The sequence below is a fragment of the Muscardinus avellanarius genome (assembly GCF_963383645.1).
Source record: "Muscardinus avellanarius genome assembly, chromosome: 7".
NCBI classification, from domain to species: Eukaryota; Metazoa; Chordata; class Mammalia; order Rodentia; family Gliridae; genus Muscardinus; species Muscardinus avellanarius.
The window spans coordinates 79,757,406-79,776,823 of NC_137793.1; the positions used below are offsets into that span (position 1 = coordinate 79,757,406).

Consider the following 19,418-nt stretch of genomic DNA (forward strand, 5'->3'; position numbering starts at 1 on the left):
CTCCTTCCTTTCTTGGTTTTGATGAGAATGCCCTCCTTCCTTCTTGGTCCCTCATCATCCTTCATCCAGTCTAAATATTGGTGTTTCCCCTAACAACTACATTTTCTCTCCTCTCCCTCTCCTTCTCCCTCTCTCTCTCTCTCCAGTTCTCAAACATCACCATGGCTCCAAAATATCATCTTCATGTTCCCAAATGCCTATCTCTAGCCTATAACTTTCTTCTGAACTATTCCTGGGAAGGCCAGCTCAATCAGTATTTTATGGTACTTATGAAAACAAGCTTAATTTTCTTTCTTCCTTCCTCTCCCCTCCTTTTATTTTTTTCTTTCTTTCTTTCTTTCTTTCTTTCTTTCTTTCTTTCTTTCCTTCTTTCTTTCTTTCCCAGGGGATTCTACCTCCAAGCTACATACCCATCCCTATTTTATTTGTTTTGTTTTGCAACAGGGTTTTACTAGGTTTCTGAGAGTCTTGCTACATTGCTGAAACTGTCCTGAAACCTGTGATCCTCGTATCTCAGCTTCCCAAGTACTGAGATGACAGCTGTATACCACCATACCCAGCTTCATTTTTCATATAGATCACTTAGCTTATCATACAGACATGCTCTCATACTATGGTTTTATTGCCTTTTTAATCCAAATCATCTACAACAAGATAAGATGATCCTTTTGATAGGAGGCCAGACAAGATAGTCAATTCACTCCATGAATGAAGGGCACAATAGAATCTACAGTTGTACACTGATAGACCAGTGCACCATTCACATTGAAGCACTAAAGGAAAATGCAAAAGAAGGAATACAGAGTTAGGGATCATATCATGCCTGGTTTAGAGTTCTCCAGTGCTCTCCAAAGTATCTCCTACATAAAAACTGACATTTTTTTTTCTAAAGTAGCAAATTAATAAGTTAAGGAGGACATGGGGATAAAACAGACTAAATAATGTTGTGTGCATATATGACCATATCCCTATGAATCTCATACTGTACATAATTTAATACACTAGCAAGAATTATTTTTTAAAAAGGAATTGAAGGACTGTGTTAACTATGTCTGAGTGGGCTCATTCTAGGAAGGGTTCTGATCTGGAGTGGCTCATGTCCAATAAGCACATGATCCCCGCTGGCTGAATTGAACCTAAGGGGTAGAAGAATAGAAGACCATTGTCAAGTAACACAACTCTTCACAGGCAAATTTGATCTCTATTCCCTTAGCAAGTTAATTGAAGCTGAGACCACTGACCCCCAGTGAAAAACTTTTCTAATCAGGCCAATTGACATGTATGTCTTGCGAACTGGTCAGTTGAGATGACAGAGAATTAAGTAGCCATAGTTTGGATCGTGCTGGTGATTTTATAATCAACCATCCTTTTTTTGGCTTTTAAAATTCATTTTAACTTTACCAATTGTAGTAAGTATTATATATTTACATGTAGGTGCTACTGTTATTTTATTAGTAAAAATTATATATGATATATTTATGTACATATTGCATTTTGTTTTGAAATACAAATTTTATTTTATAAAATTCATAAGTCAAGTCATGTTATATATGCATTACTTCATATACTTATTTTTTGCATGTGGTGAGAACACTTATAATTTATTCCCTTGGCAATTTTCAGAAATACAATGCACTATTTTTAACTATAGTTGCCATGTCTTATAGCAGATACCTTGAACTTACTCCTTTTAACTAAAATATTGTATACTTTGACCAACCAAATGACATATATGTATTACTACCTCTCTTCTGATGGCCTTTAAGTTCTTGGGAGACTGATGTAAAGGGACTAGATCACATGGAGCCCTGATCAAATGCCACATATTGTATGAAGTACTTTATATACACTCTATCTTGTATACTCCTAGACAATATGTGAAGTATCCTCACTTTACAAAAAATAAATCTCAGGTTTAGAGAGGCAGTCAGCAACTTGTAGAGACAGCTTTAAACTTTCAGAAAGTTTCCACCAATTTTTTCACTTAGGCTTGCATATAAAGTCAGTAAGTATTAACTATTTAAAGCTACACCTTTTGCTTTGAGCCATTTTTTGTAATTTTTTTTTGGGGGGTGTGGTACTGGGGATGGAACCCTTTGGCCTCTGGGCTACACTCCCAGACCTCTTTTATATTTTATTTGGAAATAGGGTCTCTTAAGCCAGCAAGGCTGGCTTTGAACCTGCAGGATCCTCCAGTCTCTGCCTCCCAAGCACGGGTATTACAAGCATGTGCCAGCATGCCCAGCTATTTTTTTTTGTTGTTGTTTTTGCTAAATTTTTAAGTCTAGATATTAAGTTGATCTAACTCACTGGATTTTTCTAACTTGGTTTGGGATTGGAATGTTTCTTCAAAGGCTTGTATATCAAAAAGCATGTCCCTAATGCAGCCATGTTCAGAGGCAGGTTATGGCTGGAGTTGGATCCCTGGGGGCATGGGCAGGGACAGTGTCTTTCCCAGAGAGGACCAATGCAACATTTCTCTCACCCTTTCTCTTTGCTTCCAGCCACCCTGAGCTGAAGACAGCTGCCCTCTTCCACAATGCTCTGAGCTCAGCAGCTGTAACCCACCCTAATATGGACTGAGATCTCTAGAACTGCGAACAAATAAAATCCTCTAAGATTTACATGCCAGTTATTAGGGTCACAACAGTGAAAATGCTGATTAAGACAACCTTTATCTTCAGAATCAAATTGATCAATACAGCCACTGAAATGAATAGCATCACAATGAAGCCATGGTCTTTGGGTTCTTTCTGACATGTCAGAATATTGGATCCCTTCTAGAACCATCAGAATGACCCTTGGTGGTTTCTGAAAATGAGTATAAGTCCGTATCTTACTGCTTCAAAGAGAATATAAATCAGCTGAGTAGGACACTCGGGGTGAAGAAGAGGGCATAAGAGCTGGGAGAGGAGGACATACTTAAATTATCCAATGGAATGAGAATCAGAGGAGGAGATAGGTGAGCTATTTAGAGATGGAGCCTTCTTTGCGTAGGGATAACCCACAAACAACCTGAAGGTATCTTCCTTCAGAGGAGGGATCGAGCTGGGAATTGGTGAGAAGTGGTGTCACTCTAATGATGGTTCAAACTGTTTCCACTTACTGAAAGAGTACAATGCCAAACACAAATCCCAGCTCCCTAGAGAGTGCTTATGTTGAGAAAAAAAATCCTGTCACTACAGCAATAACTCCTCTCCATCCACCCAGCCCTGGTGCTTTGTGAAATGCCTTTATCAGCTTCCTACAGCTCTGTACCTCAGTGAGTCACAACTAATAATCCCCACTTCTCATAAAGCAGCAGGGTACTCTTTTCTTCCATATATATTTTCTTAAGTATGCTCTACATTAAAATTATATTTTGCCATCACTAGACCTGTTAGTATCTACATCATTATGAAATAAAATAATGTCCCAGCACAAACCTTAGTAAGTTCTTCTGATGCTCAAACTGTATTGTTCATGCCCATTTTCTCTTGTACCTTCCCCCTCAGCGAAGTCAGAAAGCATCATTCCATCTTTCATTCAACTAGATATTGTTCCAAGTATCACAGTGAGTGTGAAGAATATAGTATGCCTGACCTCAAGAGAGGTAAGAGTCTGTGATGAAGATAAGGAGTAAACAAGTTATCATAGAAAAGTATTTCATTAAAAGCATAAGTATGACAGAAGAGAACACATACGAGGTGCCAAAAATGGATTACCCTTTCTGAGACTGGCTAATCTCATTTAGGATAATATTCTCAGTATTGTCATCCATTTTCCTGCAAATAACACAATTTTGTTCTTCATGGCTGAGAAAAATTCTATTGTGTATATAACAGTTTCGTGATCCATTCATCTGTTGATGGATATGTGTGCATATATGTTATTAACACTGTACCTCAGTATGAAGTGTCATTACAATGTACCAATAAGAGTATTACAAATTTAAAAACACATCATTTAACATTTAAAAAAAATGAATTATCCACTGAGACCTGAGTTGGGAGGGTCAGCAAAAGAAGGTTCACAAGCAAAATATCATTCAAGATGAAATCTGAAGGGTGGTTGAGAGGAAGGAGAAAGAGCATCTTAGAAGATGGACGAGGACTTCCGGGAAGATGGCGACTGAGAAAAGTGGGGCTTAAGAGCCCAGCTAACAACCAATCTCCATTACCACAAAATCAGTGCCTTTCATAGCCAGAAAACACCATCACCAGAAAAACAAAAAAATCACCAGGCTCCAGAGAGAAAGCGGACTGAAAACAGAGCTCAGAGCCACAGAGGAGATACACCGGCCTCACGCCCGAGGACGCAACAGCAGCGCCATACTGCCGGTGGCAGCGGCGAGCTCACTGGACGGCTACAGCAAGCCGAGGTGAGCCGCTGCGGAACAGCCAGGTGGGATCTTTCGGCGCAGGGAGCATCTAAAGCTCCCAGTGGCTGAGCTCAGCACACGCTGCAGGGACTCAGAGTGGAACACAAAACCAGAGAAGAAAAAATACGCCAGCCTCATGGCCAACGGCGTAGCAGCGGCGCCATATTGCCACCGACGGCAGCAGCAGTGATTCACCGAGTCCAGTACAGCTATATCTGTGTACTCAACAACAGTGAGTCAAATTGCGAGCCACAGAGGAGAAATCCCAGTACTGTACTCCCTGGGACTTGACCCAGTGGGGGAGTGGCGGTGGCAGAGATATCACACCATAGGAGAACGTGCAACCTGGCACCCCCCATAGTCTAAAGCAGCCTCTATCAACTCCCTGGGTCGGAGACTCTGTGATACAACCCAGTAAAGGAGTAGTGGGGTCAGAGATACTACAGACTCGAGATCCAGAGCACCTTAAGCGAAGTCATAGTGACCCAAGGGAAGAACCCAGAGAAGGCACAAACTTCCGAAATCATGGGAAAGAGGAATAACACTGGAGCAATGAATGCCCACAAGCCCACAACATCAGAACCCGATAAAACAGAAATTCAGAGATTTCTAGAAGATCAAATCAGGAAAATAACTGTAGAAATAATAGAGGTGCTTGGAAAAGAATTCAGAGAGAGCCAAAAAGAGATAAAGGATGAAATTAATGAAGTAAAGGCCTCAATTCAAAGTACAAACAACCGATTAGACCACATGGAGAACAGAATCTCGCTCTTAGAAGATGAGCAATCCAAAAATGAATGCATAGTTTCTAATCTAGAAAAAAATATCCAACAGCAGGAATCTGACATTGAAGAAATATGGACCCATTTTAAGAGAGCTAACCTAAGAATAATTGGAATAGAGGAGGGAAAAGAAAGTGAAACCAAAGGGATCAACAATCTCTTCAAGGAAGTAATAGCAGAAAATTTTCCAAATATAGAGCAAGAGGTTGATACACAGGTCCAGGAAACTTATAGAACTCCATTTAGACAGGATCGGTGAAGAGGATCCCCACGCCACATAATTGTCAAAATGACCAATGTGGAAGCCAAGCAGAGAATCTTAAAGGCAACAAAAACAAAGGACCAAGTGACATTCAGAGGCAAACCAATTAGAATCACTGCAGACTTCCCAAACCAAGTCATGAGAGCCAGAAGGGCTTGGAGTAACATATTCCCAATTCTGAAAGAAAACAACTTCCAGCCAAAAATTTCCTACCCAGCAAAACTTTCTATCAAATTAGATGGAGAAATAAGAAGCTTCCATGATAAACAGAAACTGAAGGAATTTATGTCTTCAAAACCAGCGCTAGAGAAAATACTCAAAGAGATTAAATACAAAGAAGAAATAGGTAACACACACCAGAACCAGAGAAATAAGATTTTCCATCCAACAGACAACTAAGATTGGTTATCTGTGGAGATTCATTATTTATGTTAGTCTTTTACCTATCTCTAAATTGTATTGTTTGCCTTTATTGTTGTTAATTTTTAGGATGTCTAGTTGGAATATTAATATACCTTCAGATATAGCATTTGGAAATATTTTATCCAATTCTATTAGTAACTTTTAACTCTGTTTACATTGTCTTTGGATATATAATATTTTTTTATTTTTTAGGGAGTTTGTATATTCTTCTGTTGCCTGTGCCATTGAAATCATATCCAAGAAATCACTGCCAATTTCAATGTTGTGAGGTTTTATGACCCAGATTTTCTCCTAAAAGTTTATAGTCTTAAGATTTATATTTAGGTCTTTTATCTATTTTGAGTTAATATTTGTATATGGGATTAGGTAAGGGTCCAATTTTATTCTTTTCCATGTAAGTATTATTTTTCAACAATATTTAGTTAAAAGATTATTATTTCCACCACCAAATGTTCGTGGAAACCTTGTCAAAAATAACTTGACAATATAGGGAAGAATTTAGCTCTAGGCTTGTATTTAACTCCAATGGTTTATATATCTGCCTTTAGAACAGTACTACACTGTTTCAATTATCGTAGCTTTATATGGTTTGAAATCAGAAAATATATATCTTCTAGCTTTGTTCTTTTCGAGATCGTTGTGGGTATCTAGAGTCCATATTCCATATTAGGATAGATTTTTTTCTGAAAAATAAATATATAAATATATGATAGTTTCACCTAAAAAAAATAGAAAAAAATATTCTCTGGTAAGAAAGAAAGCAAAAAGAAATATTGAAATGTTATCTTTAAGTCATCAAAAGCTTGGTATCAGACAAATGAAACTGTTATGTGAAATTATCATTTTTAATTTTGGATAAATTGCTATAATACTAGATGTCAACCACTAAGCCAAGCATGTGAAGGAGGGATGGGGAGAGAATGGGGTGGGGATCGGGTGGGGGCTGACTGGGCGATGTGTGCATGTACGTCTACAAAAGTTTGTATCCCACTAAGATGTATGAATACAGTGCACCAATAAAATAAATAAATAAATAAATAAAAGATGGACGAGCCCGTGAGGGTTTGCTGAGGTCAGATTCGGATGAACACATTACAAAATTATGGGCTATACATATATGGAATTCTACTCAGCAATAAATAAAAGCAAAATTATGGCAATTTCAGGAAAGTGAATGGACCTGGATCACATTATGTTAAGTGAGATTAGCCAGTCACAGAGAGTGAAGGGTCATATGTTTTCTCTCATATGTGGAAGCGAGGGAGTAATTGGGATACAAGTGGGACTTTAGGTGATGGAGAAAAAAACCCAGTGGAGTGAGGGAGGTGGTCCAGGGGCAGGTCAAGGGTGGGAGTGGAGAGGAGGAGAATCAATGAAGAAAAAAACACTTCTTTGGTGTTAAGTTTGTGGGAATACCAGTGCCAATCTCAATATCTTGTATTGGGAAGGGGAGACTGGGGAAGGAGCCAGGGAAAAGCTCACCAAGTGCTGTGTGCATGCATGACACTTCACTATAAACTACATTAAAAAACACGAGACTACGGTACAACAATAAATGATTCAAAAATCATACAAGGAAGAATAGAGCAGGGGAGAGGTAACAAGATAAGGGTCAGGCAGCGCCTCATCTTAAAGACTTGGCATTTTACATATTGAGAGCTTAGTGCTAAGATGATGGGACGTCACCATAAGATGCAAAGAGCAATATGGTTAGGTTTGTATTGAGAGACAGCACTCAGAGTCATGGGGCTAACAAACTGAAGGATCCAAATGGAGGTGTGGAGACTAGAAGATACTTGTTAGATTAGGTAGAAAGGGAGAACAGTTTGGAGTAGGATGGTTTTAGTGGCAATGCATACAACTGAAAAAAAAAAACAACGTCTACTTAGAAGGTAGGACATACAGTGCCTACAGGGCGGGGGTCTAAGGGAGAGGAAGGTGCAAGGGATAGCGATGCTTTGGGCCTTGATAGATGATGGTGTCATTTGTGGAAGAGTTGCTAGCTGGAACTACTGGGAAATGGGAGTATATGGGTTCCGTATCACATGTTAAGTCTGAGATGATTGTGAGATAGCCTAATGAAATGGTTAAGTAGCCCACTGGTTACTAGGGAACCACACCTTTAATGAAGCCCATTCTTAATGACAGCAGCCAAACTGTCAAAAATAAGCTTTTTTTTTTTTGTATAATTTTGGTACTGGGGATTCTACCCAGGGGTGTTCTGCCACTGACCTATACTTCAAGCCTTTTTATTTCTATTATTTATTTATTTACTTATTTTTGATGTTTTCTAAATTGTTGAGAATATCACAATTTGTTAAGGCTAGCCTTGAACCTGAGATCCTCCTATCTCAGCCTCCCAAGTACTGGGATTATAGGTGTGTACCACCGAGCCTGGTTATACTATATTCTTTTAATGCTTTTTAGTAAGAGATATGTTCTAGACCTGCATTGTTCAAAATGGAAGCCACTGGCCAAGTGGAACCTACTTAAATTTTAATTAATTAAAATTAAATAAATAGAAATTCAGTGCCTCAGTGGCACTAGCTACACTGGAAGTGCATGAGGCAGTGCACTGGTCATTTCTATCACCACAGAAAGTTGTATCCGACAGCTCCACTGCAAAACCTCAGAGTTTCCTGTTTACAATGCATTTTGACAATTGTCTGGTAAGTGTTCACTGTCATGCAGTCAACACCAAGAAAGCCTGCTGTATTTTGAGCCCCAAATAAGGCCTTGAGATTGAAGGCAAAGATGATCTGGGAAAAGAAGGAATGGCAATCATTGCCATTCAGCTGCCACTCTTTTTTAAAAAGTGGAAGAAGCATACATGGCATGGAACAAGGGTGTAATGTTAATTTTACTGTCAGTTTGACTGAGCCATATTTAATTGTTACTTATGGATATGACTGTGGTTATGTTTCTGTATGAGATTAACTTTTGAATCATCAGACTGAGTAGAAAAGACTGTTCTCCCCAGTGTGGGTGGGTCTTACACCTGATGTACAGAAGGCCTGAATTTTAAAAAAGCTGAGAAACCTGCTTTTTTTCTGCTTGGCTGTCTGAGCTAGGCTGTAGATCTTCTCTTGCCTTCAGACTCAGACTGGAACTAACCCCATAATTGAATGAACAAATTCTGTATACTAAATTTCCTCCCCCCCTTACACACACACACACACACACACACACCCTATTGTTTCTGTTTCTCTGAAGAACCCTGAATGTGAGGGACATAGAGAGTGAAGTGGCATTGTGAAAATACTATCAGATAAATCGGATAGACTAAAGTCAGATGAAATTAGATGCCAATGTGGCATTACATTTTCATTTGGATTTTATTAAAAGAAAGGGAAAGTATTTCTGGTAAGAGAGGGAAGAAGAATCAGCTGAGAAACAACTTATTAAAACTCTTAAGAAATTGTGTATTTGGAGCCAGGTGTGGTGGCACACACTTGTAATCCCAGCATTCGGGAGGCTAAAACCAGAGGATTGTGGTTCACAGACAGCCTCAGCTACTTAGCAAGACCCTTCACAACTCAGTGAGACCCTGTTTCAAAAAATAAAAGAGATTAAAAAATAGGACTGGGGGTGTATCGCAGAGGTACAGTGCCCCAGGGTTCCATCCCCAGTACCGTTTAAAGAAAAAATAAATTGTGTATTTGGAATACCTTCCCTCCCCCTTTGGCAAAGAAAAACAGATTCTTTGTTGAATCAAATGAGATAGAGGGTAATGGAGGAGCACTCTTTGGGTAGACAGAGAAAGGAGAACTGAAGAATCAATCCAATTTGTAAGCATCGATTGTGCATTGACATAACACTGAGCTTAACTCAGACACTGAAATAAACGATGGGGATACAAATAGTAACAGGATCCTGACCCTGCACTCAAGGAGGACGTCATCCACACAGCCATAAGGCATCTACCAGGCTTCCTGGATAAAAGACAGGTGACAGAAATAAGTTTTATAAAATAGGTTCCTGCTTAATAAATTTGTAAACTGAACATAACATTCGTAACACAGAAGACAAATATTTTGCCAAAAATGCACATAAAATTACTATGTACCTAGGTACCTGAATTGTGGGTGGAAGATCCAATGAAATAAATCCACAACAGTCCTGGGGCGCACTGTGATGGGCCAGGGTACATGTGCAAGTGCTTCATCCAGAGAGTGTGTTTGCAGTCTTGGTTTATTTTTAACCAAAATTAGCCAGCCATTGGTGACATAGTACAGATAGGTTACTCCTTTAACATTTTGGATTTTTAAATGTGTTCATAGCATAAGCTATGGCTCAAAGACCACTGAACACTGCTTAACATTAAATTTAAGGTGAATATTAGACCTTCATGAAAGAACAGAGAAATAGGGCTTCAAACTGCGTTCCCAAGAGCCCTCTAACTTTCATGGGTGATCCTAGCTTCAGAAAGAGCACACAGCATACCCATGTTCATAGAAGCCCAATTCATAATAGCCAAATTATGGAACCAACCTAGGTGTCCATCAACAGGTGAACGGATTACAAAATTATGGGAAACACACACAATGGAAATCTACTCAACAATAAAGAAAAACAAAATTACATAATTTGCAAGGAAATAGAAGGACCTGGAGAACACTGTGTTAAGTGAGATTAGCCTGTCACAGAAAGTGAAGGGTTAAATGTTTTCTCTAATATGCACAAGCAAAATAGGGAGTAACTGGGATACCAGAGGGACTCCAGATAACAGAGGGGAAACCTCAGCGGAGCCAGGGAGGTGGTCTAAGGGAAGGAGAGGGGGAAGGCTGCGGTTCATTAATGGAAACTCTGTGTACATACATGAATATACCAAAATCAACCTAGTACTCTGTATTGGGAAGGGGAAAAATGGGGAGGCATGGGATGGGGTGGCCACCAAGTTCTTCGTGCAAGTATGTCACTATCAACATGATTTACATTATGATGTGAGACTATAATGCACCAATAAAATCATATTTAAAAGAAAGCACAGATAATTGAGGATGAAGATGAGTATCTTCATGAAACCAACTTATATGATCTACTTGTGTGTTACACAATCATGGCTTTCATTCAACAACTATTTTCTGTTGGAGCCAGGTGTGGTGGCGCACACAGACAATCCCAGTACTCAGGAGGCCAAGACAAGAGGATTGCAGGTTCAAGGAAAGCCTCAGCAAGTAGTGAGACTCATCAACCTACCAAGACCCTGTTTCCAAAAAAGAAAGTTAAAAAAAAAATTGGGCTGAAGGTGTAGCTCGAAGGTACTGGGTTCAATCCCTAGTACCACAAAAAAATAAAATAAAACAAAAAAACTATTTTCTGTTGGAATTCACTAATATTTCTTGCCTGCTGATTGCTGGGTACTGCTACTGAATAAAATGTTTCTCTTTAAACACACACAACCATATGTAAATTCTTTCAAAGATGCTTTTTATCAGTTTTTATTGAAATAACTCCATTTGCACCATGATTAGAAACATGCACGAATGTATTCTGTTTTGGTGTGGTTTAAAAAAATCTGTTTCCTTTAGTAGTATGTGCTCGGTAGAATTAAGCCATATTAATTTTTCCAGGGGTGTGTGTGTGTGTGTGTGTGTGTGTGTGTGTGTGTATGTGTGTGTGTGTGTGTGTTATAACTGCAATAAAGACTCATGCCAGTATAATTCTTTTTAGCAACTTTTAGTCAGGATCAGTAGAATGCTGATGCATATTCAGAAAGAGTGATTTTCTACAAGATTCTAATACATCATCTACCACATTTATAAGATAAAATGTGTGTTCATTGTTTAAAATAACTTAAAATGTGTGTGTGAAGAGAAGACCTTAATCTCCCCAATCATTTTCCCATAGAGTTAAAATGTATCTTAAACCCTTAGATGTATTGTATATTTGTAGTATTTCTAAGCTGGGTGTAGTGGCGCACGCTTGTAATCCCAGCATTCGGGAGGCTGAGACCGGAGGATCGCGGTTCGTGGACAGCCTCAGCTACTTAGTGAGGCCCTTTGCAACTCAGTGAGACCCTGTTTCAAAATAAAGAATAAAAAATAGGGCAGGGGGTGTAGCTTGGAGGTCGAATGCCCCTGGGTTTTATCCCAAGATCCGCAAAAAAAAAAAAAAAAGTATTTCTAAAAGGTTAAAAATAATAGTACCATTCAGTATTTCCAAGGACATTCTCACACACTGTTGGGAGGATATAAATTGACATAGTCTTTCTACTAGAGATTCCCCAAATCCTGATATGTCCCTGGAGGGAGTGATCCTAGAAATATTCAGAGAGGCAGTAGTAGCCTTGGACAAAACTGAAGTCTTTTGAATAAAACTAAGGGCCAAAAGAAGTTCTGGTGGCACTGAGTAACTTTTTTAAAGGGGGCCTTTAGCCAATAAATTTGGAATTGTATAGACAGCATCAGGTAGTTAAGAGTTTATATGCAGTATGCAAAATAAAACTTAAAGATGAGAAAAAAATTACCTTGACAATTTTACATATGAGAATTTACCCTGGTTATGGTGTTTATCTCAGTAAAATTGAAAGTCAAACATTTTTTGAAATCACATGATTAATAATAAGAGATAAATTAAATCATGGCATATCCACATATTGAAATTCTGTGTAGCCATCAAAAGGGATTAGTAGAAAATAGATTCAATGGCTTGGAAAAGTGGCCCCCAAATGATAATATTTCTGGAATATTGTTTTAAACCTTAAATGTTTGTGTGGTTATACACAGGAAAATTTTGGAAGCATGGACATTAACATGATTGCTATTACAGAGGTACTTTTCTAGCTGGTTGTGGTAGCACATGCTTGTAATCACAGCACTTGAGAGGCTGAGGCAGGAGGATTCCAGGTTCATGGACAGCCTAAACAACTTAGTGAGGCCCTCTGCAATTTAGTGAGAGCTTATTTCAAAATGAAAAATAAAATAGGACTGGGGGTGTAATTCAGAGGTAGATTGCCCCTGGGTTCAATCCCCAGTACCACAAAAATAGAAGAAAAAGAGGTACTTTTTTCTTTCTTGTCTGAACTGTATATTTTTATAATAAACATACACAGTTTTTACAGTTACAATCATCATCCATTCATTGAATGCATAGCTTTCAAGTTGAGGATACTGCACCCCTATAGGGGAATGCTACACCAAATGGGGGTAGAAGTACCCAGGGGGAGCTAAGCAATTATTTTTTTCTCAAAGTGGGGCAGTGGATCAATAAGTTTGGTAATCTATGATTAAATAACAGCAGTGAGCCATGCTGGGGTAAGTCTAATGATCACTGTTCCTCCCAAACCTAGTCCTCCTTACTCAGCTGTCCCCTACCACACAACCAAGGATCCTGCTCACCAAGCTGTCCTGAATGCAGGGGGTCTCCACAAGTCTCCGGATTCCATTCTCCACGGTGACTCCCAGCCAGTTGAGTGCTGCCCAGGTCCAGAGGTAGTCGTAACCGCCATGCCAGTAGCTCACAAAGGCAAACGTCATCGCAGTGGAAAGTAGTGTCCCCAGCACACCGCGCTGGGACCCTCCCAGTGGAATATACACATACCTGGAGAAAGAAGAGGCTGTGAGGAGCCGTGCTGGGGGGCACACCTCTAACACTCTCTACTCCTGGGCTTGCTTCCCCCTGCTGTTCATGGTACCCCACACTTCCCTGCATCCTGGAGGCCATGGACCACTCCCTGAATGCTCCCATCACACAAGGAGCTAGGAAAAACCCCGACCTCCACCCTGCAGGCTGTATGCTACATTAACACCTAGGCTGAAGAGCTCTCATTACTAGAACAAAATGGCACTTACAAGAGACAAGAGGAGAGATAATGAATTTAGAGTTTTTAAAAGGGATGCACCCCACCCTGAAAACCTAATGGTAGAATGGCAATTAAGTAGCTGGCTATACCAGGACAGAAGCCTCCAAAGCAGGTATGTATCCTGTAGCTCAGACAGTTATGTTTATGGCAAACCCATCATTTAAGCACGATTGCTAAAACAGGCCCCTAAATGGCAGGTCTTGTGTGCAGAAGAGGGTAGCAAGGCCAGTTCCCTAAGCTTTCTGGGCAAGTTGCCCAGAAGCAATAGTGAATTTGCAAATAAAGAGAAGAGCTCTATGCTCTCGGGGTAGCCAAATTACCACCCAAAACACATGGCCATCTCCCAGGTGTAGTCTCCATTGCTGAGAAAGGTATCTGGACACAGAAGGGCAAGACTATGCTCTTTAATTTATATCTTCCTGCTAGAGTTGGACAAAACTCACACCATGGGGCATCAGAACCAGAAGAGCTAAGAGCACAACCTTCTTGCTGTAGCCTTTTTAAAAGCTCATAGGCCTTGGTGGACTGTGGGTCACTGCTTCTTGTTCAACCTTCCTCCAGGAAGGAAAAGGTAGCCATTGCCCCAATTTATGATGTATCTAAGCACAATGCTGGACACTTGACATGTACCAAGCTGTTTAAAGAACCATATAGTTTACACATGTGGTTGCAGTATCCCATTTTAGCATTTGTCCTTTTTACATGCTATTTTAATTATTTGGAGGAAACTTTTTAAAATCTTTTTAAGCCGGGCGTGGTGGCGCATGCTTGTAATCCCCGCGCTTGGGAGGCTGAAACAGGAGGATTGCACGGGTTCGACGCCAGCCTCAGCTACTTAGTGAGGCTTTCAGCAACTTAGTGAGACCCTGTTTCCAAATAAAATATTAAAAAGATCTGGGAGTATAGCCCGGAGGTAGAAAGCCTCTGGGTTCCACCCCAGTACCACAAAAAATAAATAAATAAATAAAATAAAATCTTTTTAATAAAACCATTTAAAGAAAGGCAAGAAAAATTTTAAAAAACTACTTATTAGTGCCATTTAGAAATGTCAAAAGATCCCAAATTTGAAAGTGTTCACCATAAAGAATGATAAAATTTTGGGCAGGCAATGCAACATATAGAAGATGAAAATATCACATTGTACCCTATCAAGATAAATGAGATAGCAGTAGAATAAGAAAAGGATAAATGGAGAGAGTAGAGAGACCTGATGAAGAAAACAGTTCAAACAACCTATGTTCATTTATGAAGCTGTCAATACCAACTTCAATATAATGAACAGGAGCGGGAGGGAGCAGGGTGATATCCAGAGGGAAATGGGCAGGTGCTGTGTGCAATTATGTTTCTAGCACACTAAATCTCAATATGATATATAGTTACAATTCATCAATAAAAATATATATAATTTATTGGTGGTACTAAGTTTCCTGGAAACCCTTCTACCTCCAGGCTACACTCCCAGACCCATTTTTATATTTTTACTTGGAAACAGGGTCTCTTAAGCCAGCGAGGCTGGCTTTGAAACTGCGTGATCCTCCTGTCTCTGCCTCCCAAGCGCGGGGATTACAAGCGTACGCCACCATGCCTGGCTCAATAAAAATATTTTAAAAACAGAATTTAGGCAGGGCATGGTGGCGCACGCTTACAAACCCAGTACTTGGGAGGCTGAGACTGGAGGATCATGGATTTGCAGACAGCCTCAGCTACTGAGTGAGGCCCTCTGCAACATAGTGAGACCCTGTTTTAAAATAAAGAATAAAAAATAGGGCTGAAGATGTAGCTGGGGGATAGAATGCCCTTGGGTTCACCCCCTACTTCTACAAAAAAAAAAAAAAAATCAGGGACTAGAAGTAAAGAAAAAAGCCTTCATTCTAGCATTTCTTTTTTAAAAGTATCCACATTATAATTATCTATTGTGACTCTACTATGCAAACGTACACTAGAACATCTTGCTCCTACGTATTTGTAATTATGATTATTTTTAACTGTCCTCCTTGGCAAATGCTCTCTTCTTTACTAAATTTTAATTAGACTTCTCTAAAACCCTGGCCACCTTGATCTTGATATCCATAGTTGTCTGGCCTACATTACCCAGTTGTAGAAAGAACCCTCCTAAGTCATTTAAGAAAGAACTCCCTCCCCCACCCACACACACATACACACCTCTGATATATGGTCACATTGGATACCTGGCTAAATGCCTTATCCCCACCACTGCTATTGGATCAACCTGGCCCACTTTCATCAAGAATCCTGTTAGGTCTGCTTAACCAGAACCCCCTAATACACTAATATTTCCTCTTAATAATTTTCCATCCAGGGACCCCAACCCTCCTCCTTGGATATATCCTACTTATCTATGCTTTGTTCGGAACTGAGCCCAGTTTTATACTAAGATCTCTTTCCCCCCTATTTCAATACTTCTGTACAAAATTTGCTTTTACCATTTATATTTAATGTCCTTCACTCTCAAATACATTCCAGTTTAGATGATAAATTATGAGTACCTAATATAAATCCATTTTTAGGGAGGTGCTGGGGATTAAACCCAGGGGCATTCTATCTCTGAGTTATACTCCCAACCCTTTTTATTTTTGAAACAGCATTTCACTAAGGATCAAAATACATATCTGCATTTAGAGCATCCAAGTTAGTGCTTGCTATCATTCCTATTGGTTAATTATGAAAGCTTCTATGATCTATCCCACTCAGAAATAGCTAAACTTGAGCCGGGCATGGTGGCGCACGCTTGTAATCCCTGCGCTTGGGAGGCTGAGACAGGAGGATCGCACAGGTTCAAAACCAGCCTCAGCTACTTAGTGAGGCTTTCAGCAACTTAGTGAGACCCTGTTTCCAAATAAAATATTTTTTAAAAAAGGTCTGGGAGTATAGCCTGGAGGTAGAATGCCTCTGGGTTCCACCCCCAGTACCACCACCAAAAAAAAAAAAAAAGAAAGAAATAGCTAAACTTGAAGGCATGTTATAATGTAGCCATCAATAATTAACTAAAGCAAAGACAATACTTTCTCTCATACAAAAACAAGACCATCTGGACAATCCACTTAGCAGGTATGGCCAGGCGCGGTGGCGCATGATTGTGCCTCCAGTACTTGGGAGGTTGAGACAGGAGGATTATAGGTATGAGGACGGCTCTCAGCAAATAATAAGACTTTCATCAACCTAGCAAGACCCTATTTCAACTTCCTCAATAAGACCCTCAAAACAAAAATTTCAAAAAGAGCTAAGGTTGCAGCTCAGAGGTAGAATGCCTGAGTTCAATCCCCAGGGGAAACACACACACACACACACACACACACACACACACACACACTATACACACATACCCCCCTACACACACACTACACACATACCCCCCAGCACACACACACACACTGTGTGTGCTCCATGCATGTACCATTAAGGGATTCTCCTCTGCTGTCTAGCATTTATTTAGGCATTCAGGACATTTGGGGCAATAAGGGAATCACAGAGACATAAGACACTGTTTCTGTTATAAGGACAGGTACACTTGGCTAGGAAAAAACAGCAGATAAGTTCCAATGTTAAACTACATGATATAGCACAAAGAATATCGTGAGGGTTTAAGAATATGGGAGGGAATGAGTGGAGACAAGTGGGGTACAGGCAGCTCAACAGCAAATGTCCCTGATGAGGATGAGGTCCTCTAAGCAAATAGGAGAAGTTTGGGTACCACACCAAGGACACCAGGAAGGGGGCACAGGTCTTTGCCAGTGTTCTGCTGACCCCTAGAGGCTGTGTGGTTATTGGTGTAAAATAATCAGCAAAGGCAAAAAAAGAAAAAAAAAGGCCACAAATCTCTGCTGCCTCCTACCTGCATGGAGGCAACAGCTGCCCCATCAAAACACAGCCCTTCACTTTACCCAGGGTTGTGACAAGCGTGAGTGTAAATAATGATGATGATGATATGGGCCCATCTTCAAAACTCTGAGGCATGAGTATCGTTTAAGGACCATTTACAAATAACTATTTTACAAAACAAGTTATCTAGTCCTCTCCTTCCCCAACCTGTTTTCATGTTGAGATTTTCATTGTATCTACTGTATAAAACTGAGCTGCACTGTACATGTCAGGAAACCAGTATAGAATAATACCATCTTTTTTGTGTGTGTGGTACTGGGGTTCCTGGAAACCCTTCTACTCCGGGCTACACTCCCAGACTTATTTTTATATTTTTTTAAATTTGGAAACAGGGTCTCTTAAGCCAACACGTCTGGCTTCGAACCTGCGTGATCTTCCTGTCTCCGCCTCCCAAGCGCGGGGATTACAAGCGTGCGCCACCATGCCCGGCTTAATAATGCCATCTTATGCTCCACACCAATGGTACTTGACATTGGAGTCAGTTCCAAAAAGGACATGTTTTCTAGTTTGTGATGTGGAAGCATCTAGCCCCTAATCACATGCACAACTATTTTGGGCATCTCCTGGAACCATGGCTCTGTTACTTTGTCATCGAAATGACAGCTGACAAAAATCTCTGTGAATTCTTTATTTCAGAAATTCATATATGGCAGGTTTCCAAGGACATGAGGCTGCTTGTTTCAAACTATAAGAGGGTATCCTTTCCAGACTGGAAGACAAAATCTCCTCTTCACTCTTAATTTCTACAAGGCAGTCAATATGGTAAAAAAAAAAAAAAAAGAGTGAACAGGTGAGACCTCTTTTTACAAATTCTTCCATGCTTATGTCAGTTCTGTGATTAGCAAAATAAAAAACATGTCTGTTTCCTAAAAGCAATCATGTGGCCCCCTTACTGAGATGGGCTGCACCGTGAAATTGATTTCCCAGTGGAAGAAGGCAATCAACACCACCCTCTCAGTGAATAAAAAAATGAAGATTTCTTCATGTCAGGGATCATGTGAGCCCGTGTCTGCACAAAGCCTCTCCCTGCATGGCCAGATTCCTGAGGTCACTGATATAGCCAAGGAGGTAAACATTCACCTGCAGTCACCATCCTCGCCCTCCTCCCCCTCCTTTTTCTTTATTCTTTTTTCTTTTTGTTTTTTGGTGGTACTGGGGTTACTGGAAACCCTTCTACCTCCAGGCTACACTCCCAGACCTATTTTATATTTTTTAAATTTAGAAACAGGGTCTCTTAAGCCAGCAAGGCTGGCTTCAAACCTACACAATCCTCCTGTCTCCATCTCCCAAGCGCGGAGATTACAAGCATGCACCACCACGTCTGGCCCCCTCCTTTTTCTTGTACTGAAGATTGAACCCAGGAGTGTTCTAACTCTTAATTATACCCCCAGCCCATTTTATTTTTAAACAGAGTCTTGCTAAGTTATTAAGGCTGGCCTTAAATCTGCAATCCTCCTGTCTTAACTTCCCAAGTACTGGGATTACAGCTACACCCCCAGCACTATTCTTTAGTCTTTTTTTAAATGTTTGAAACAGGGTCTTACTGAATTGCAAAGGGCCTCTCTAAGTAGTTGAGGCTGTCCGTGAACGGTGATCCTCAGGTCTCCGCCTTCTGAATGCTGGGATTACAAGCATGTGCCACCATGCCTGGCTTGCAACCACCTTCTGAAGTCAAGAGCATCTCAGAATCTATGCAACATAACAGATCCTAACCTCAGGGGGAGAAACCTATATAAAATGTAGACAGTATGGATAATATCCATACTTTACTGAGCGCCCATGCTTCAGATGCTTTATATATACTATTTATAATCATTAAAACAACCTGCAAGAAATAACAGCTAAGCTCACTTTTACACAAGAGAGGCAGAATCTGAACCTAGAATA

At 40.1% G+C, this 19,418-nt stretch overlaps 1 protein-coding gene across 3 annotated transcripts in view; it reads right to left on the minus strand.

Moving 5' to 3' along the window:
- Positions 1-19,418, minus strand: part of HHAT (hedgehog acyltransferase) — a gene marked incomplete at both ends in the record, with an annotated part of 308,381 nt that overhangs the window by 67,695 nt on the left and 221,268 nt on the right. For all 3 annotated transcript variants that reach the window (XM_080699073.1, XM_080699072.1, XM_080699071.1), the window contains one exon: positions 13,168-13,369. In XM_080699073.1, the coding sequence (XP_080555199.1) occupies positions 13,168-13,369 (202 nt within the window). The remainder of the gene's footprint in view (positions 1-13,167; positions 13,370-19,418) is intronic.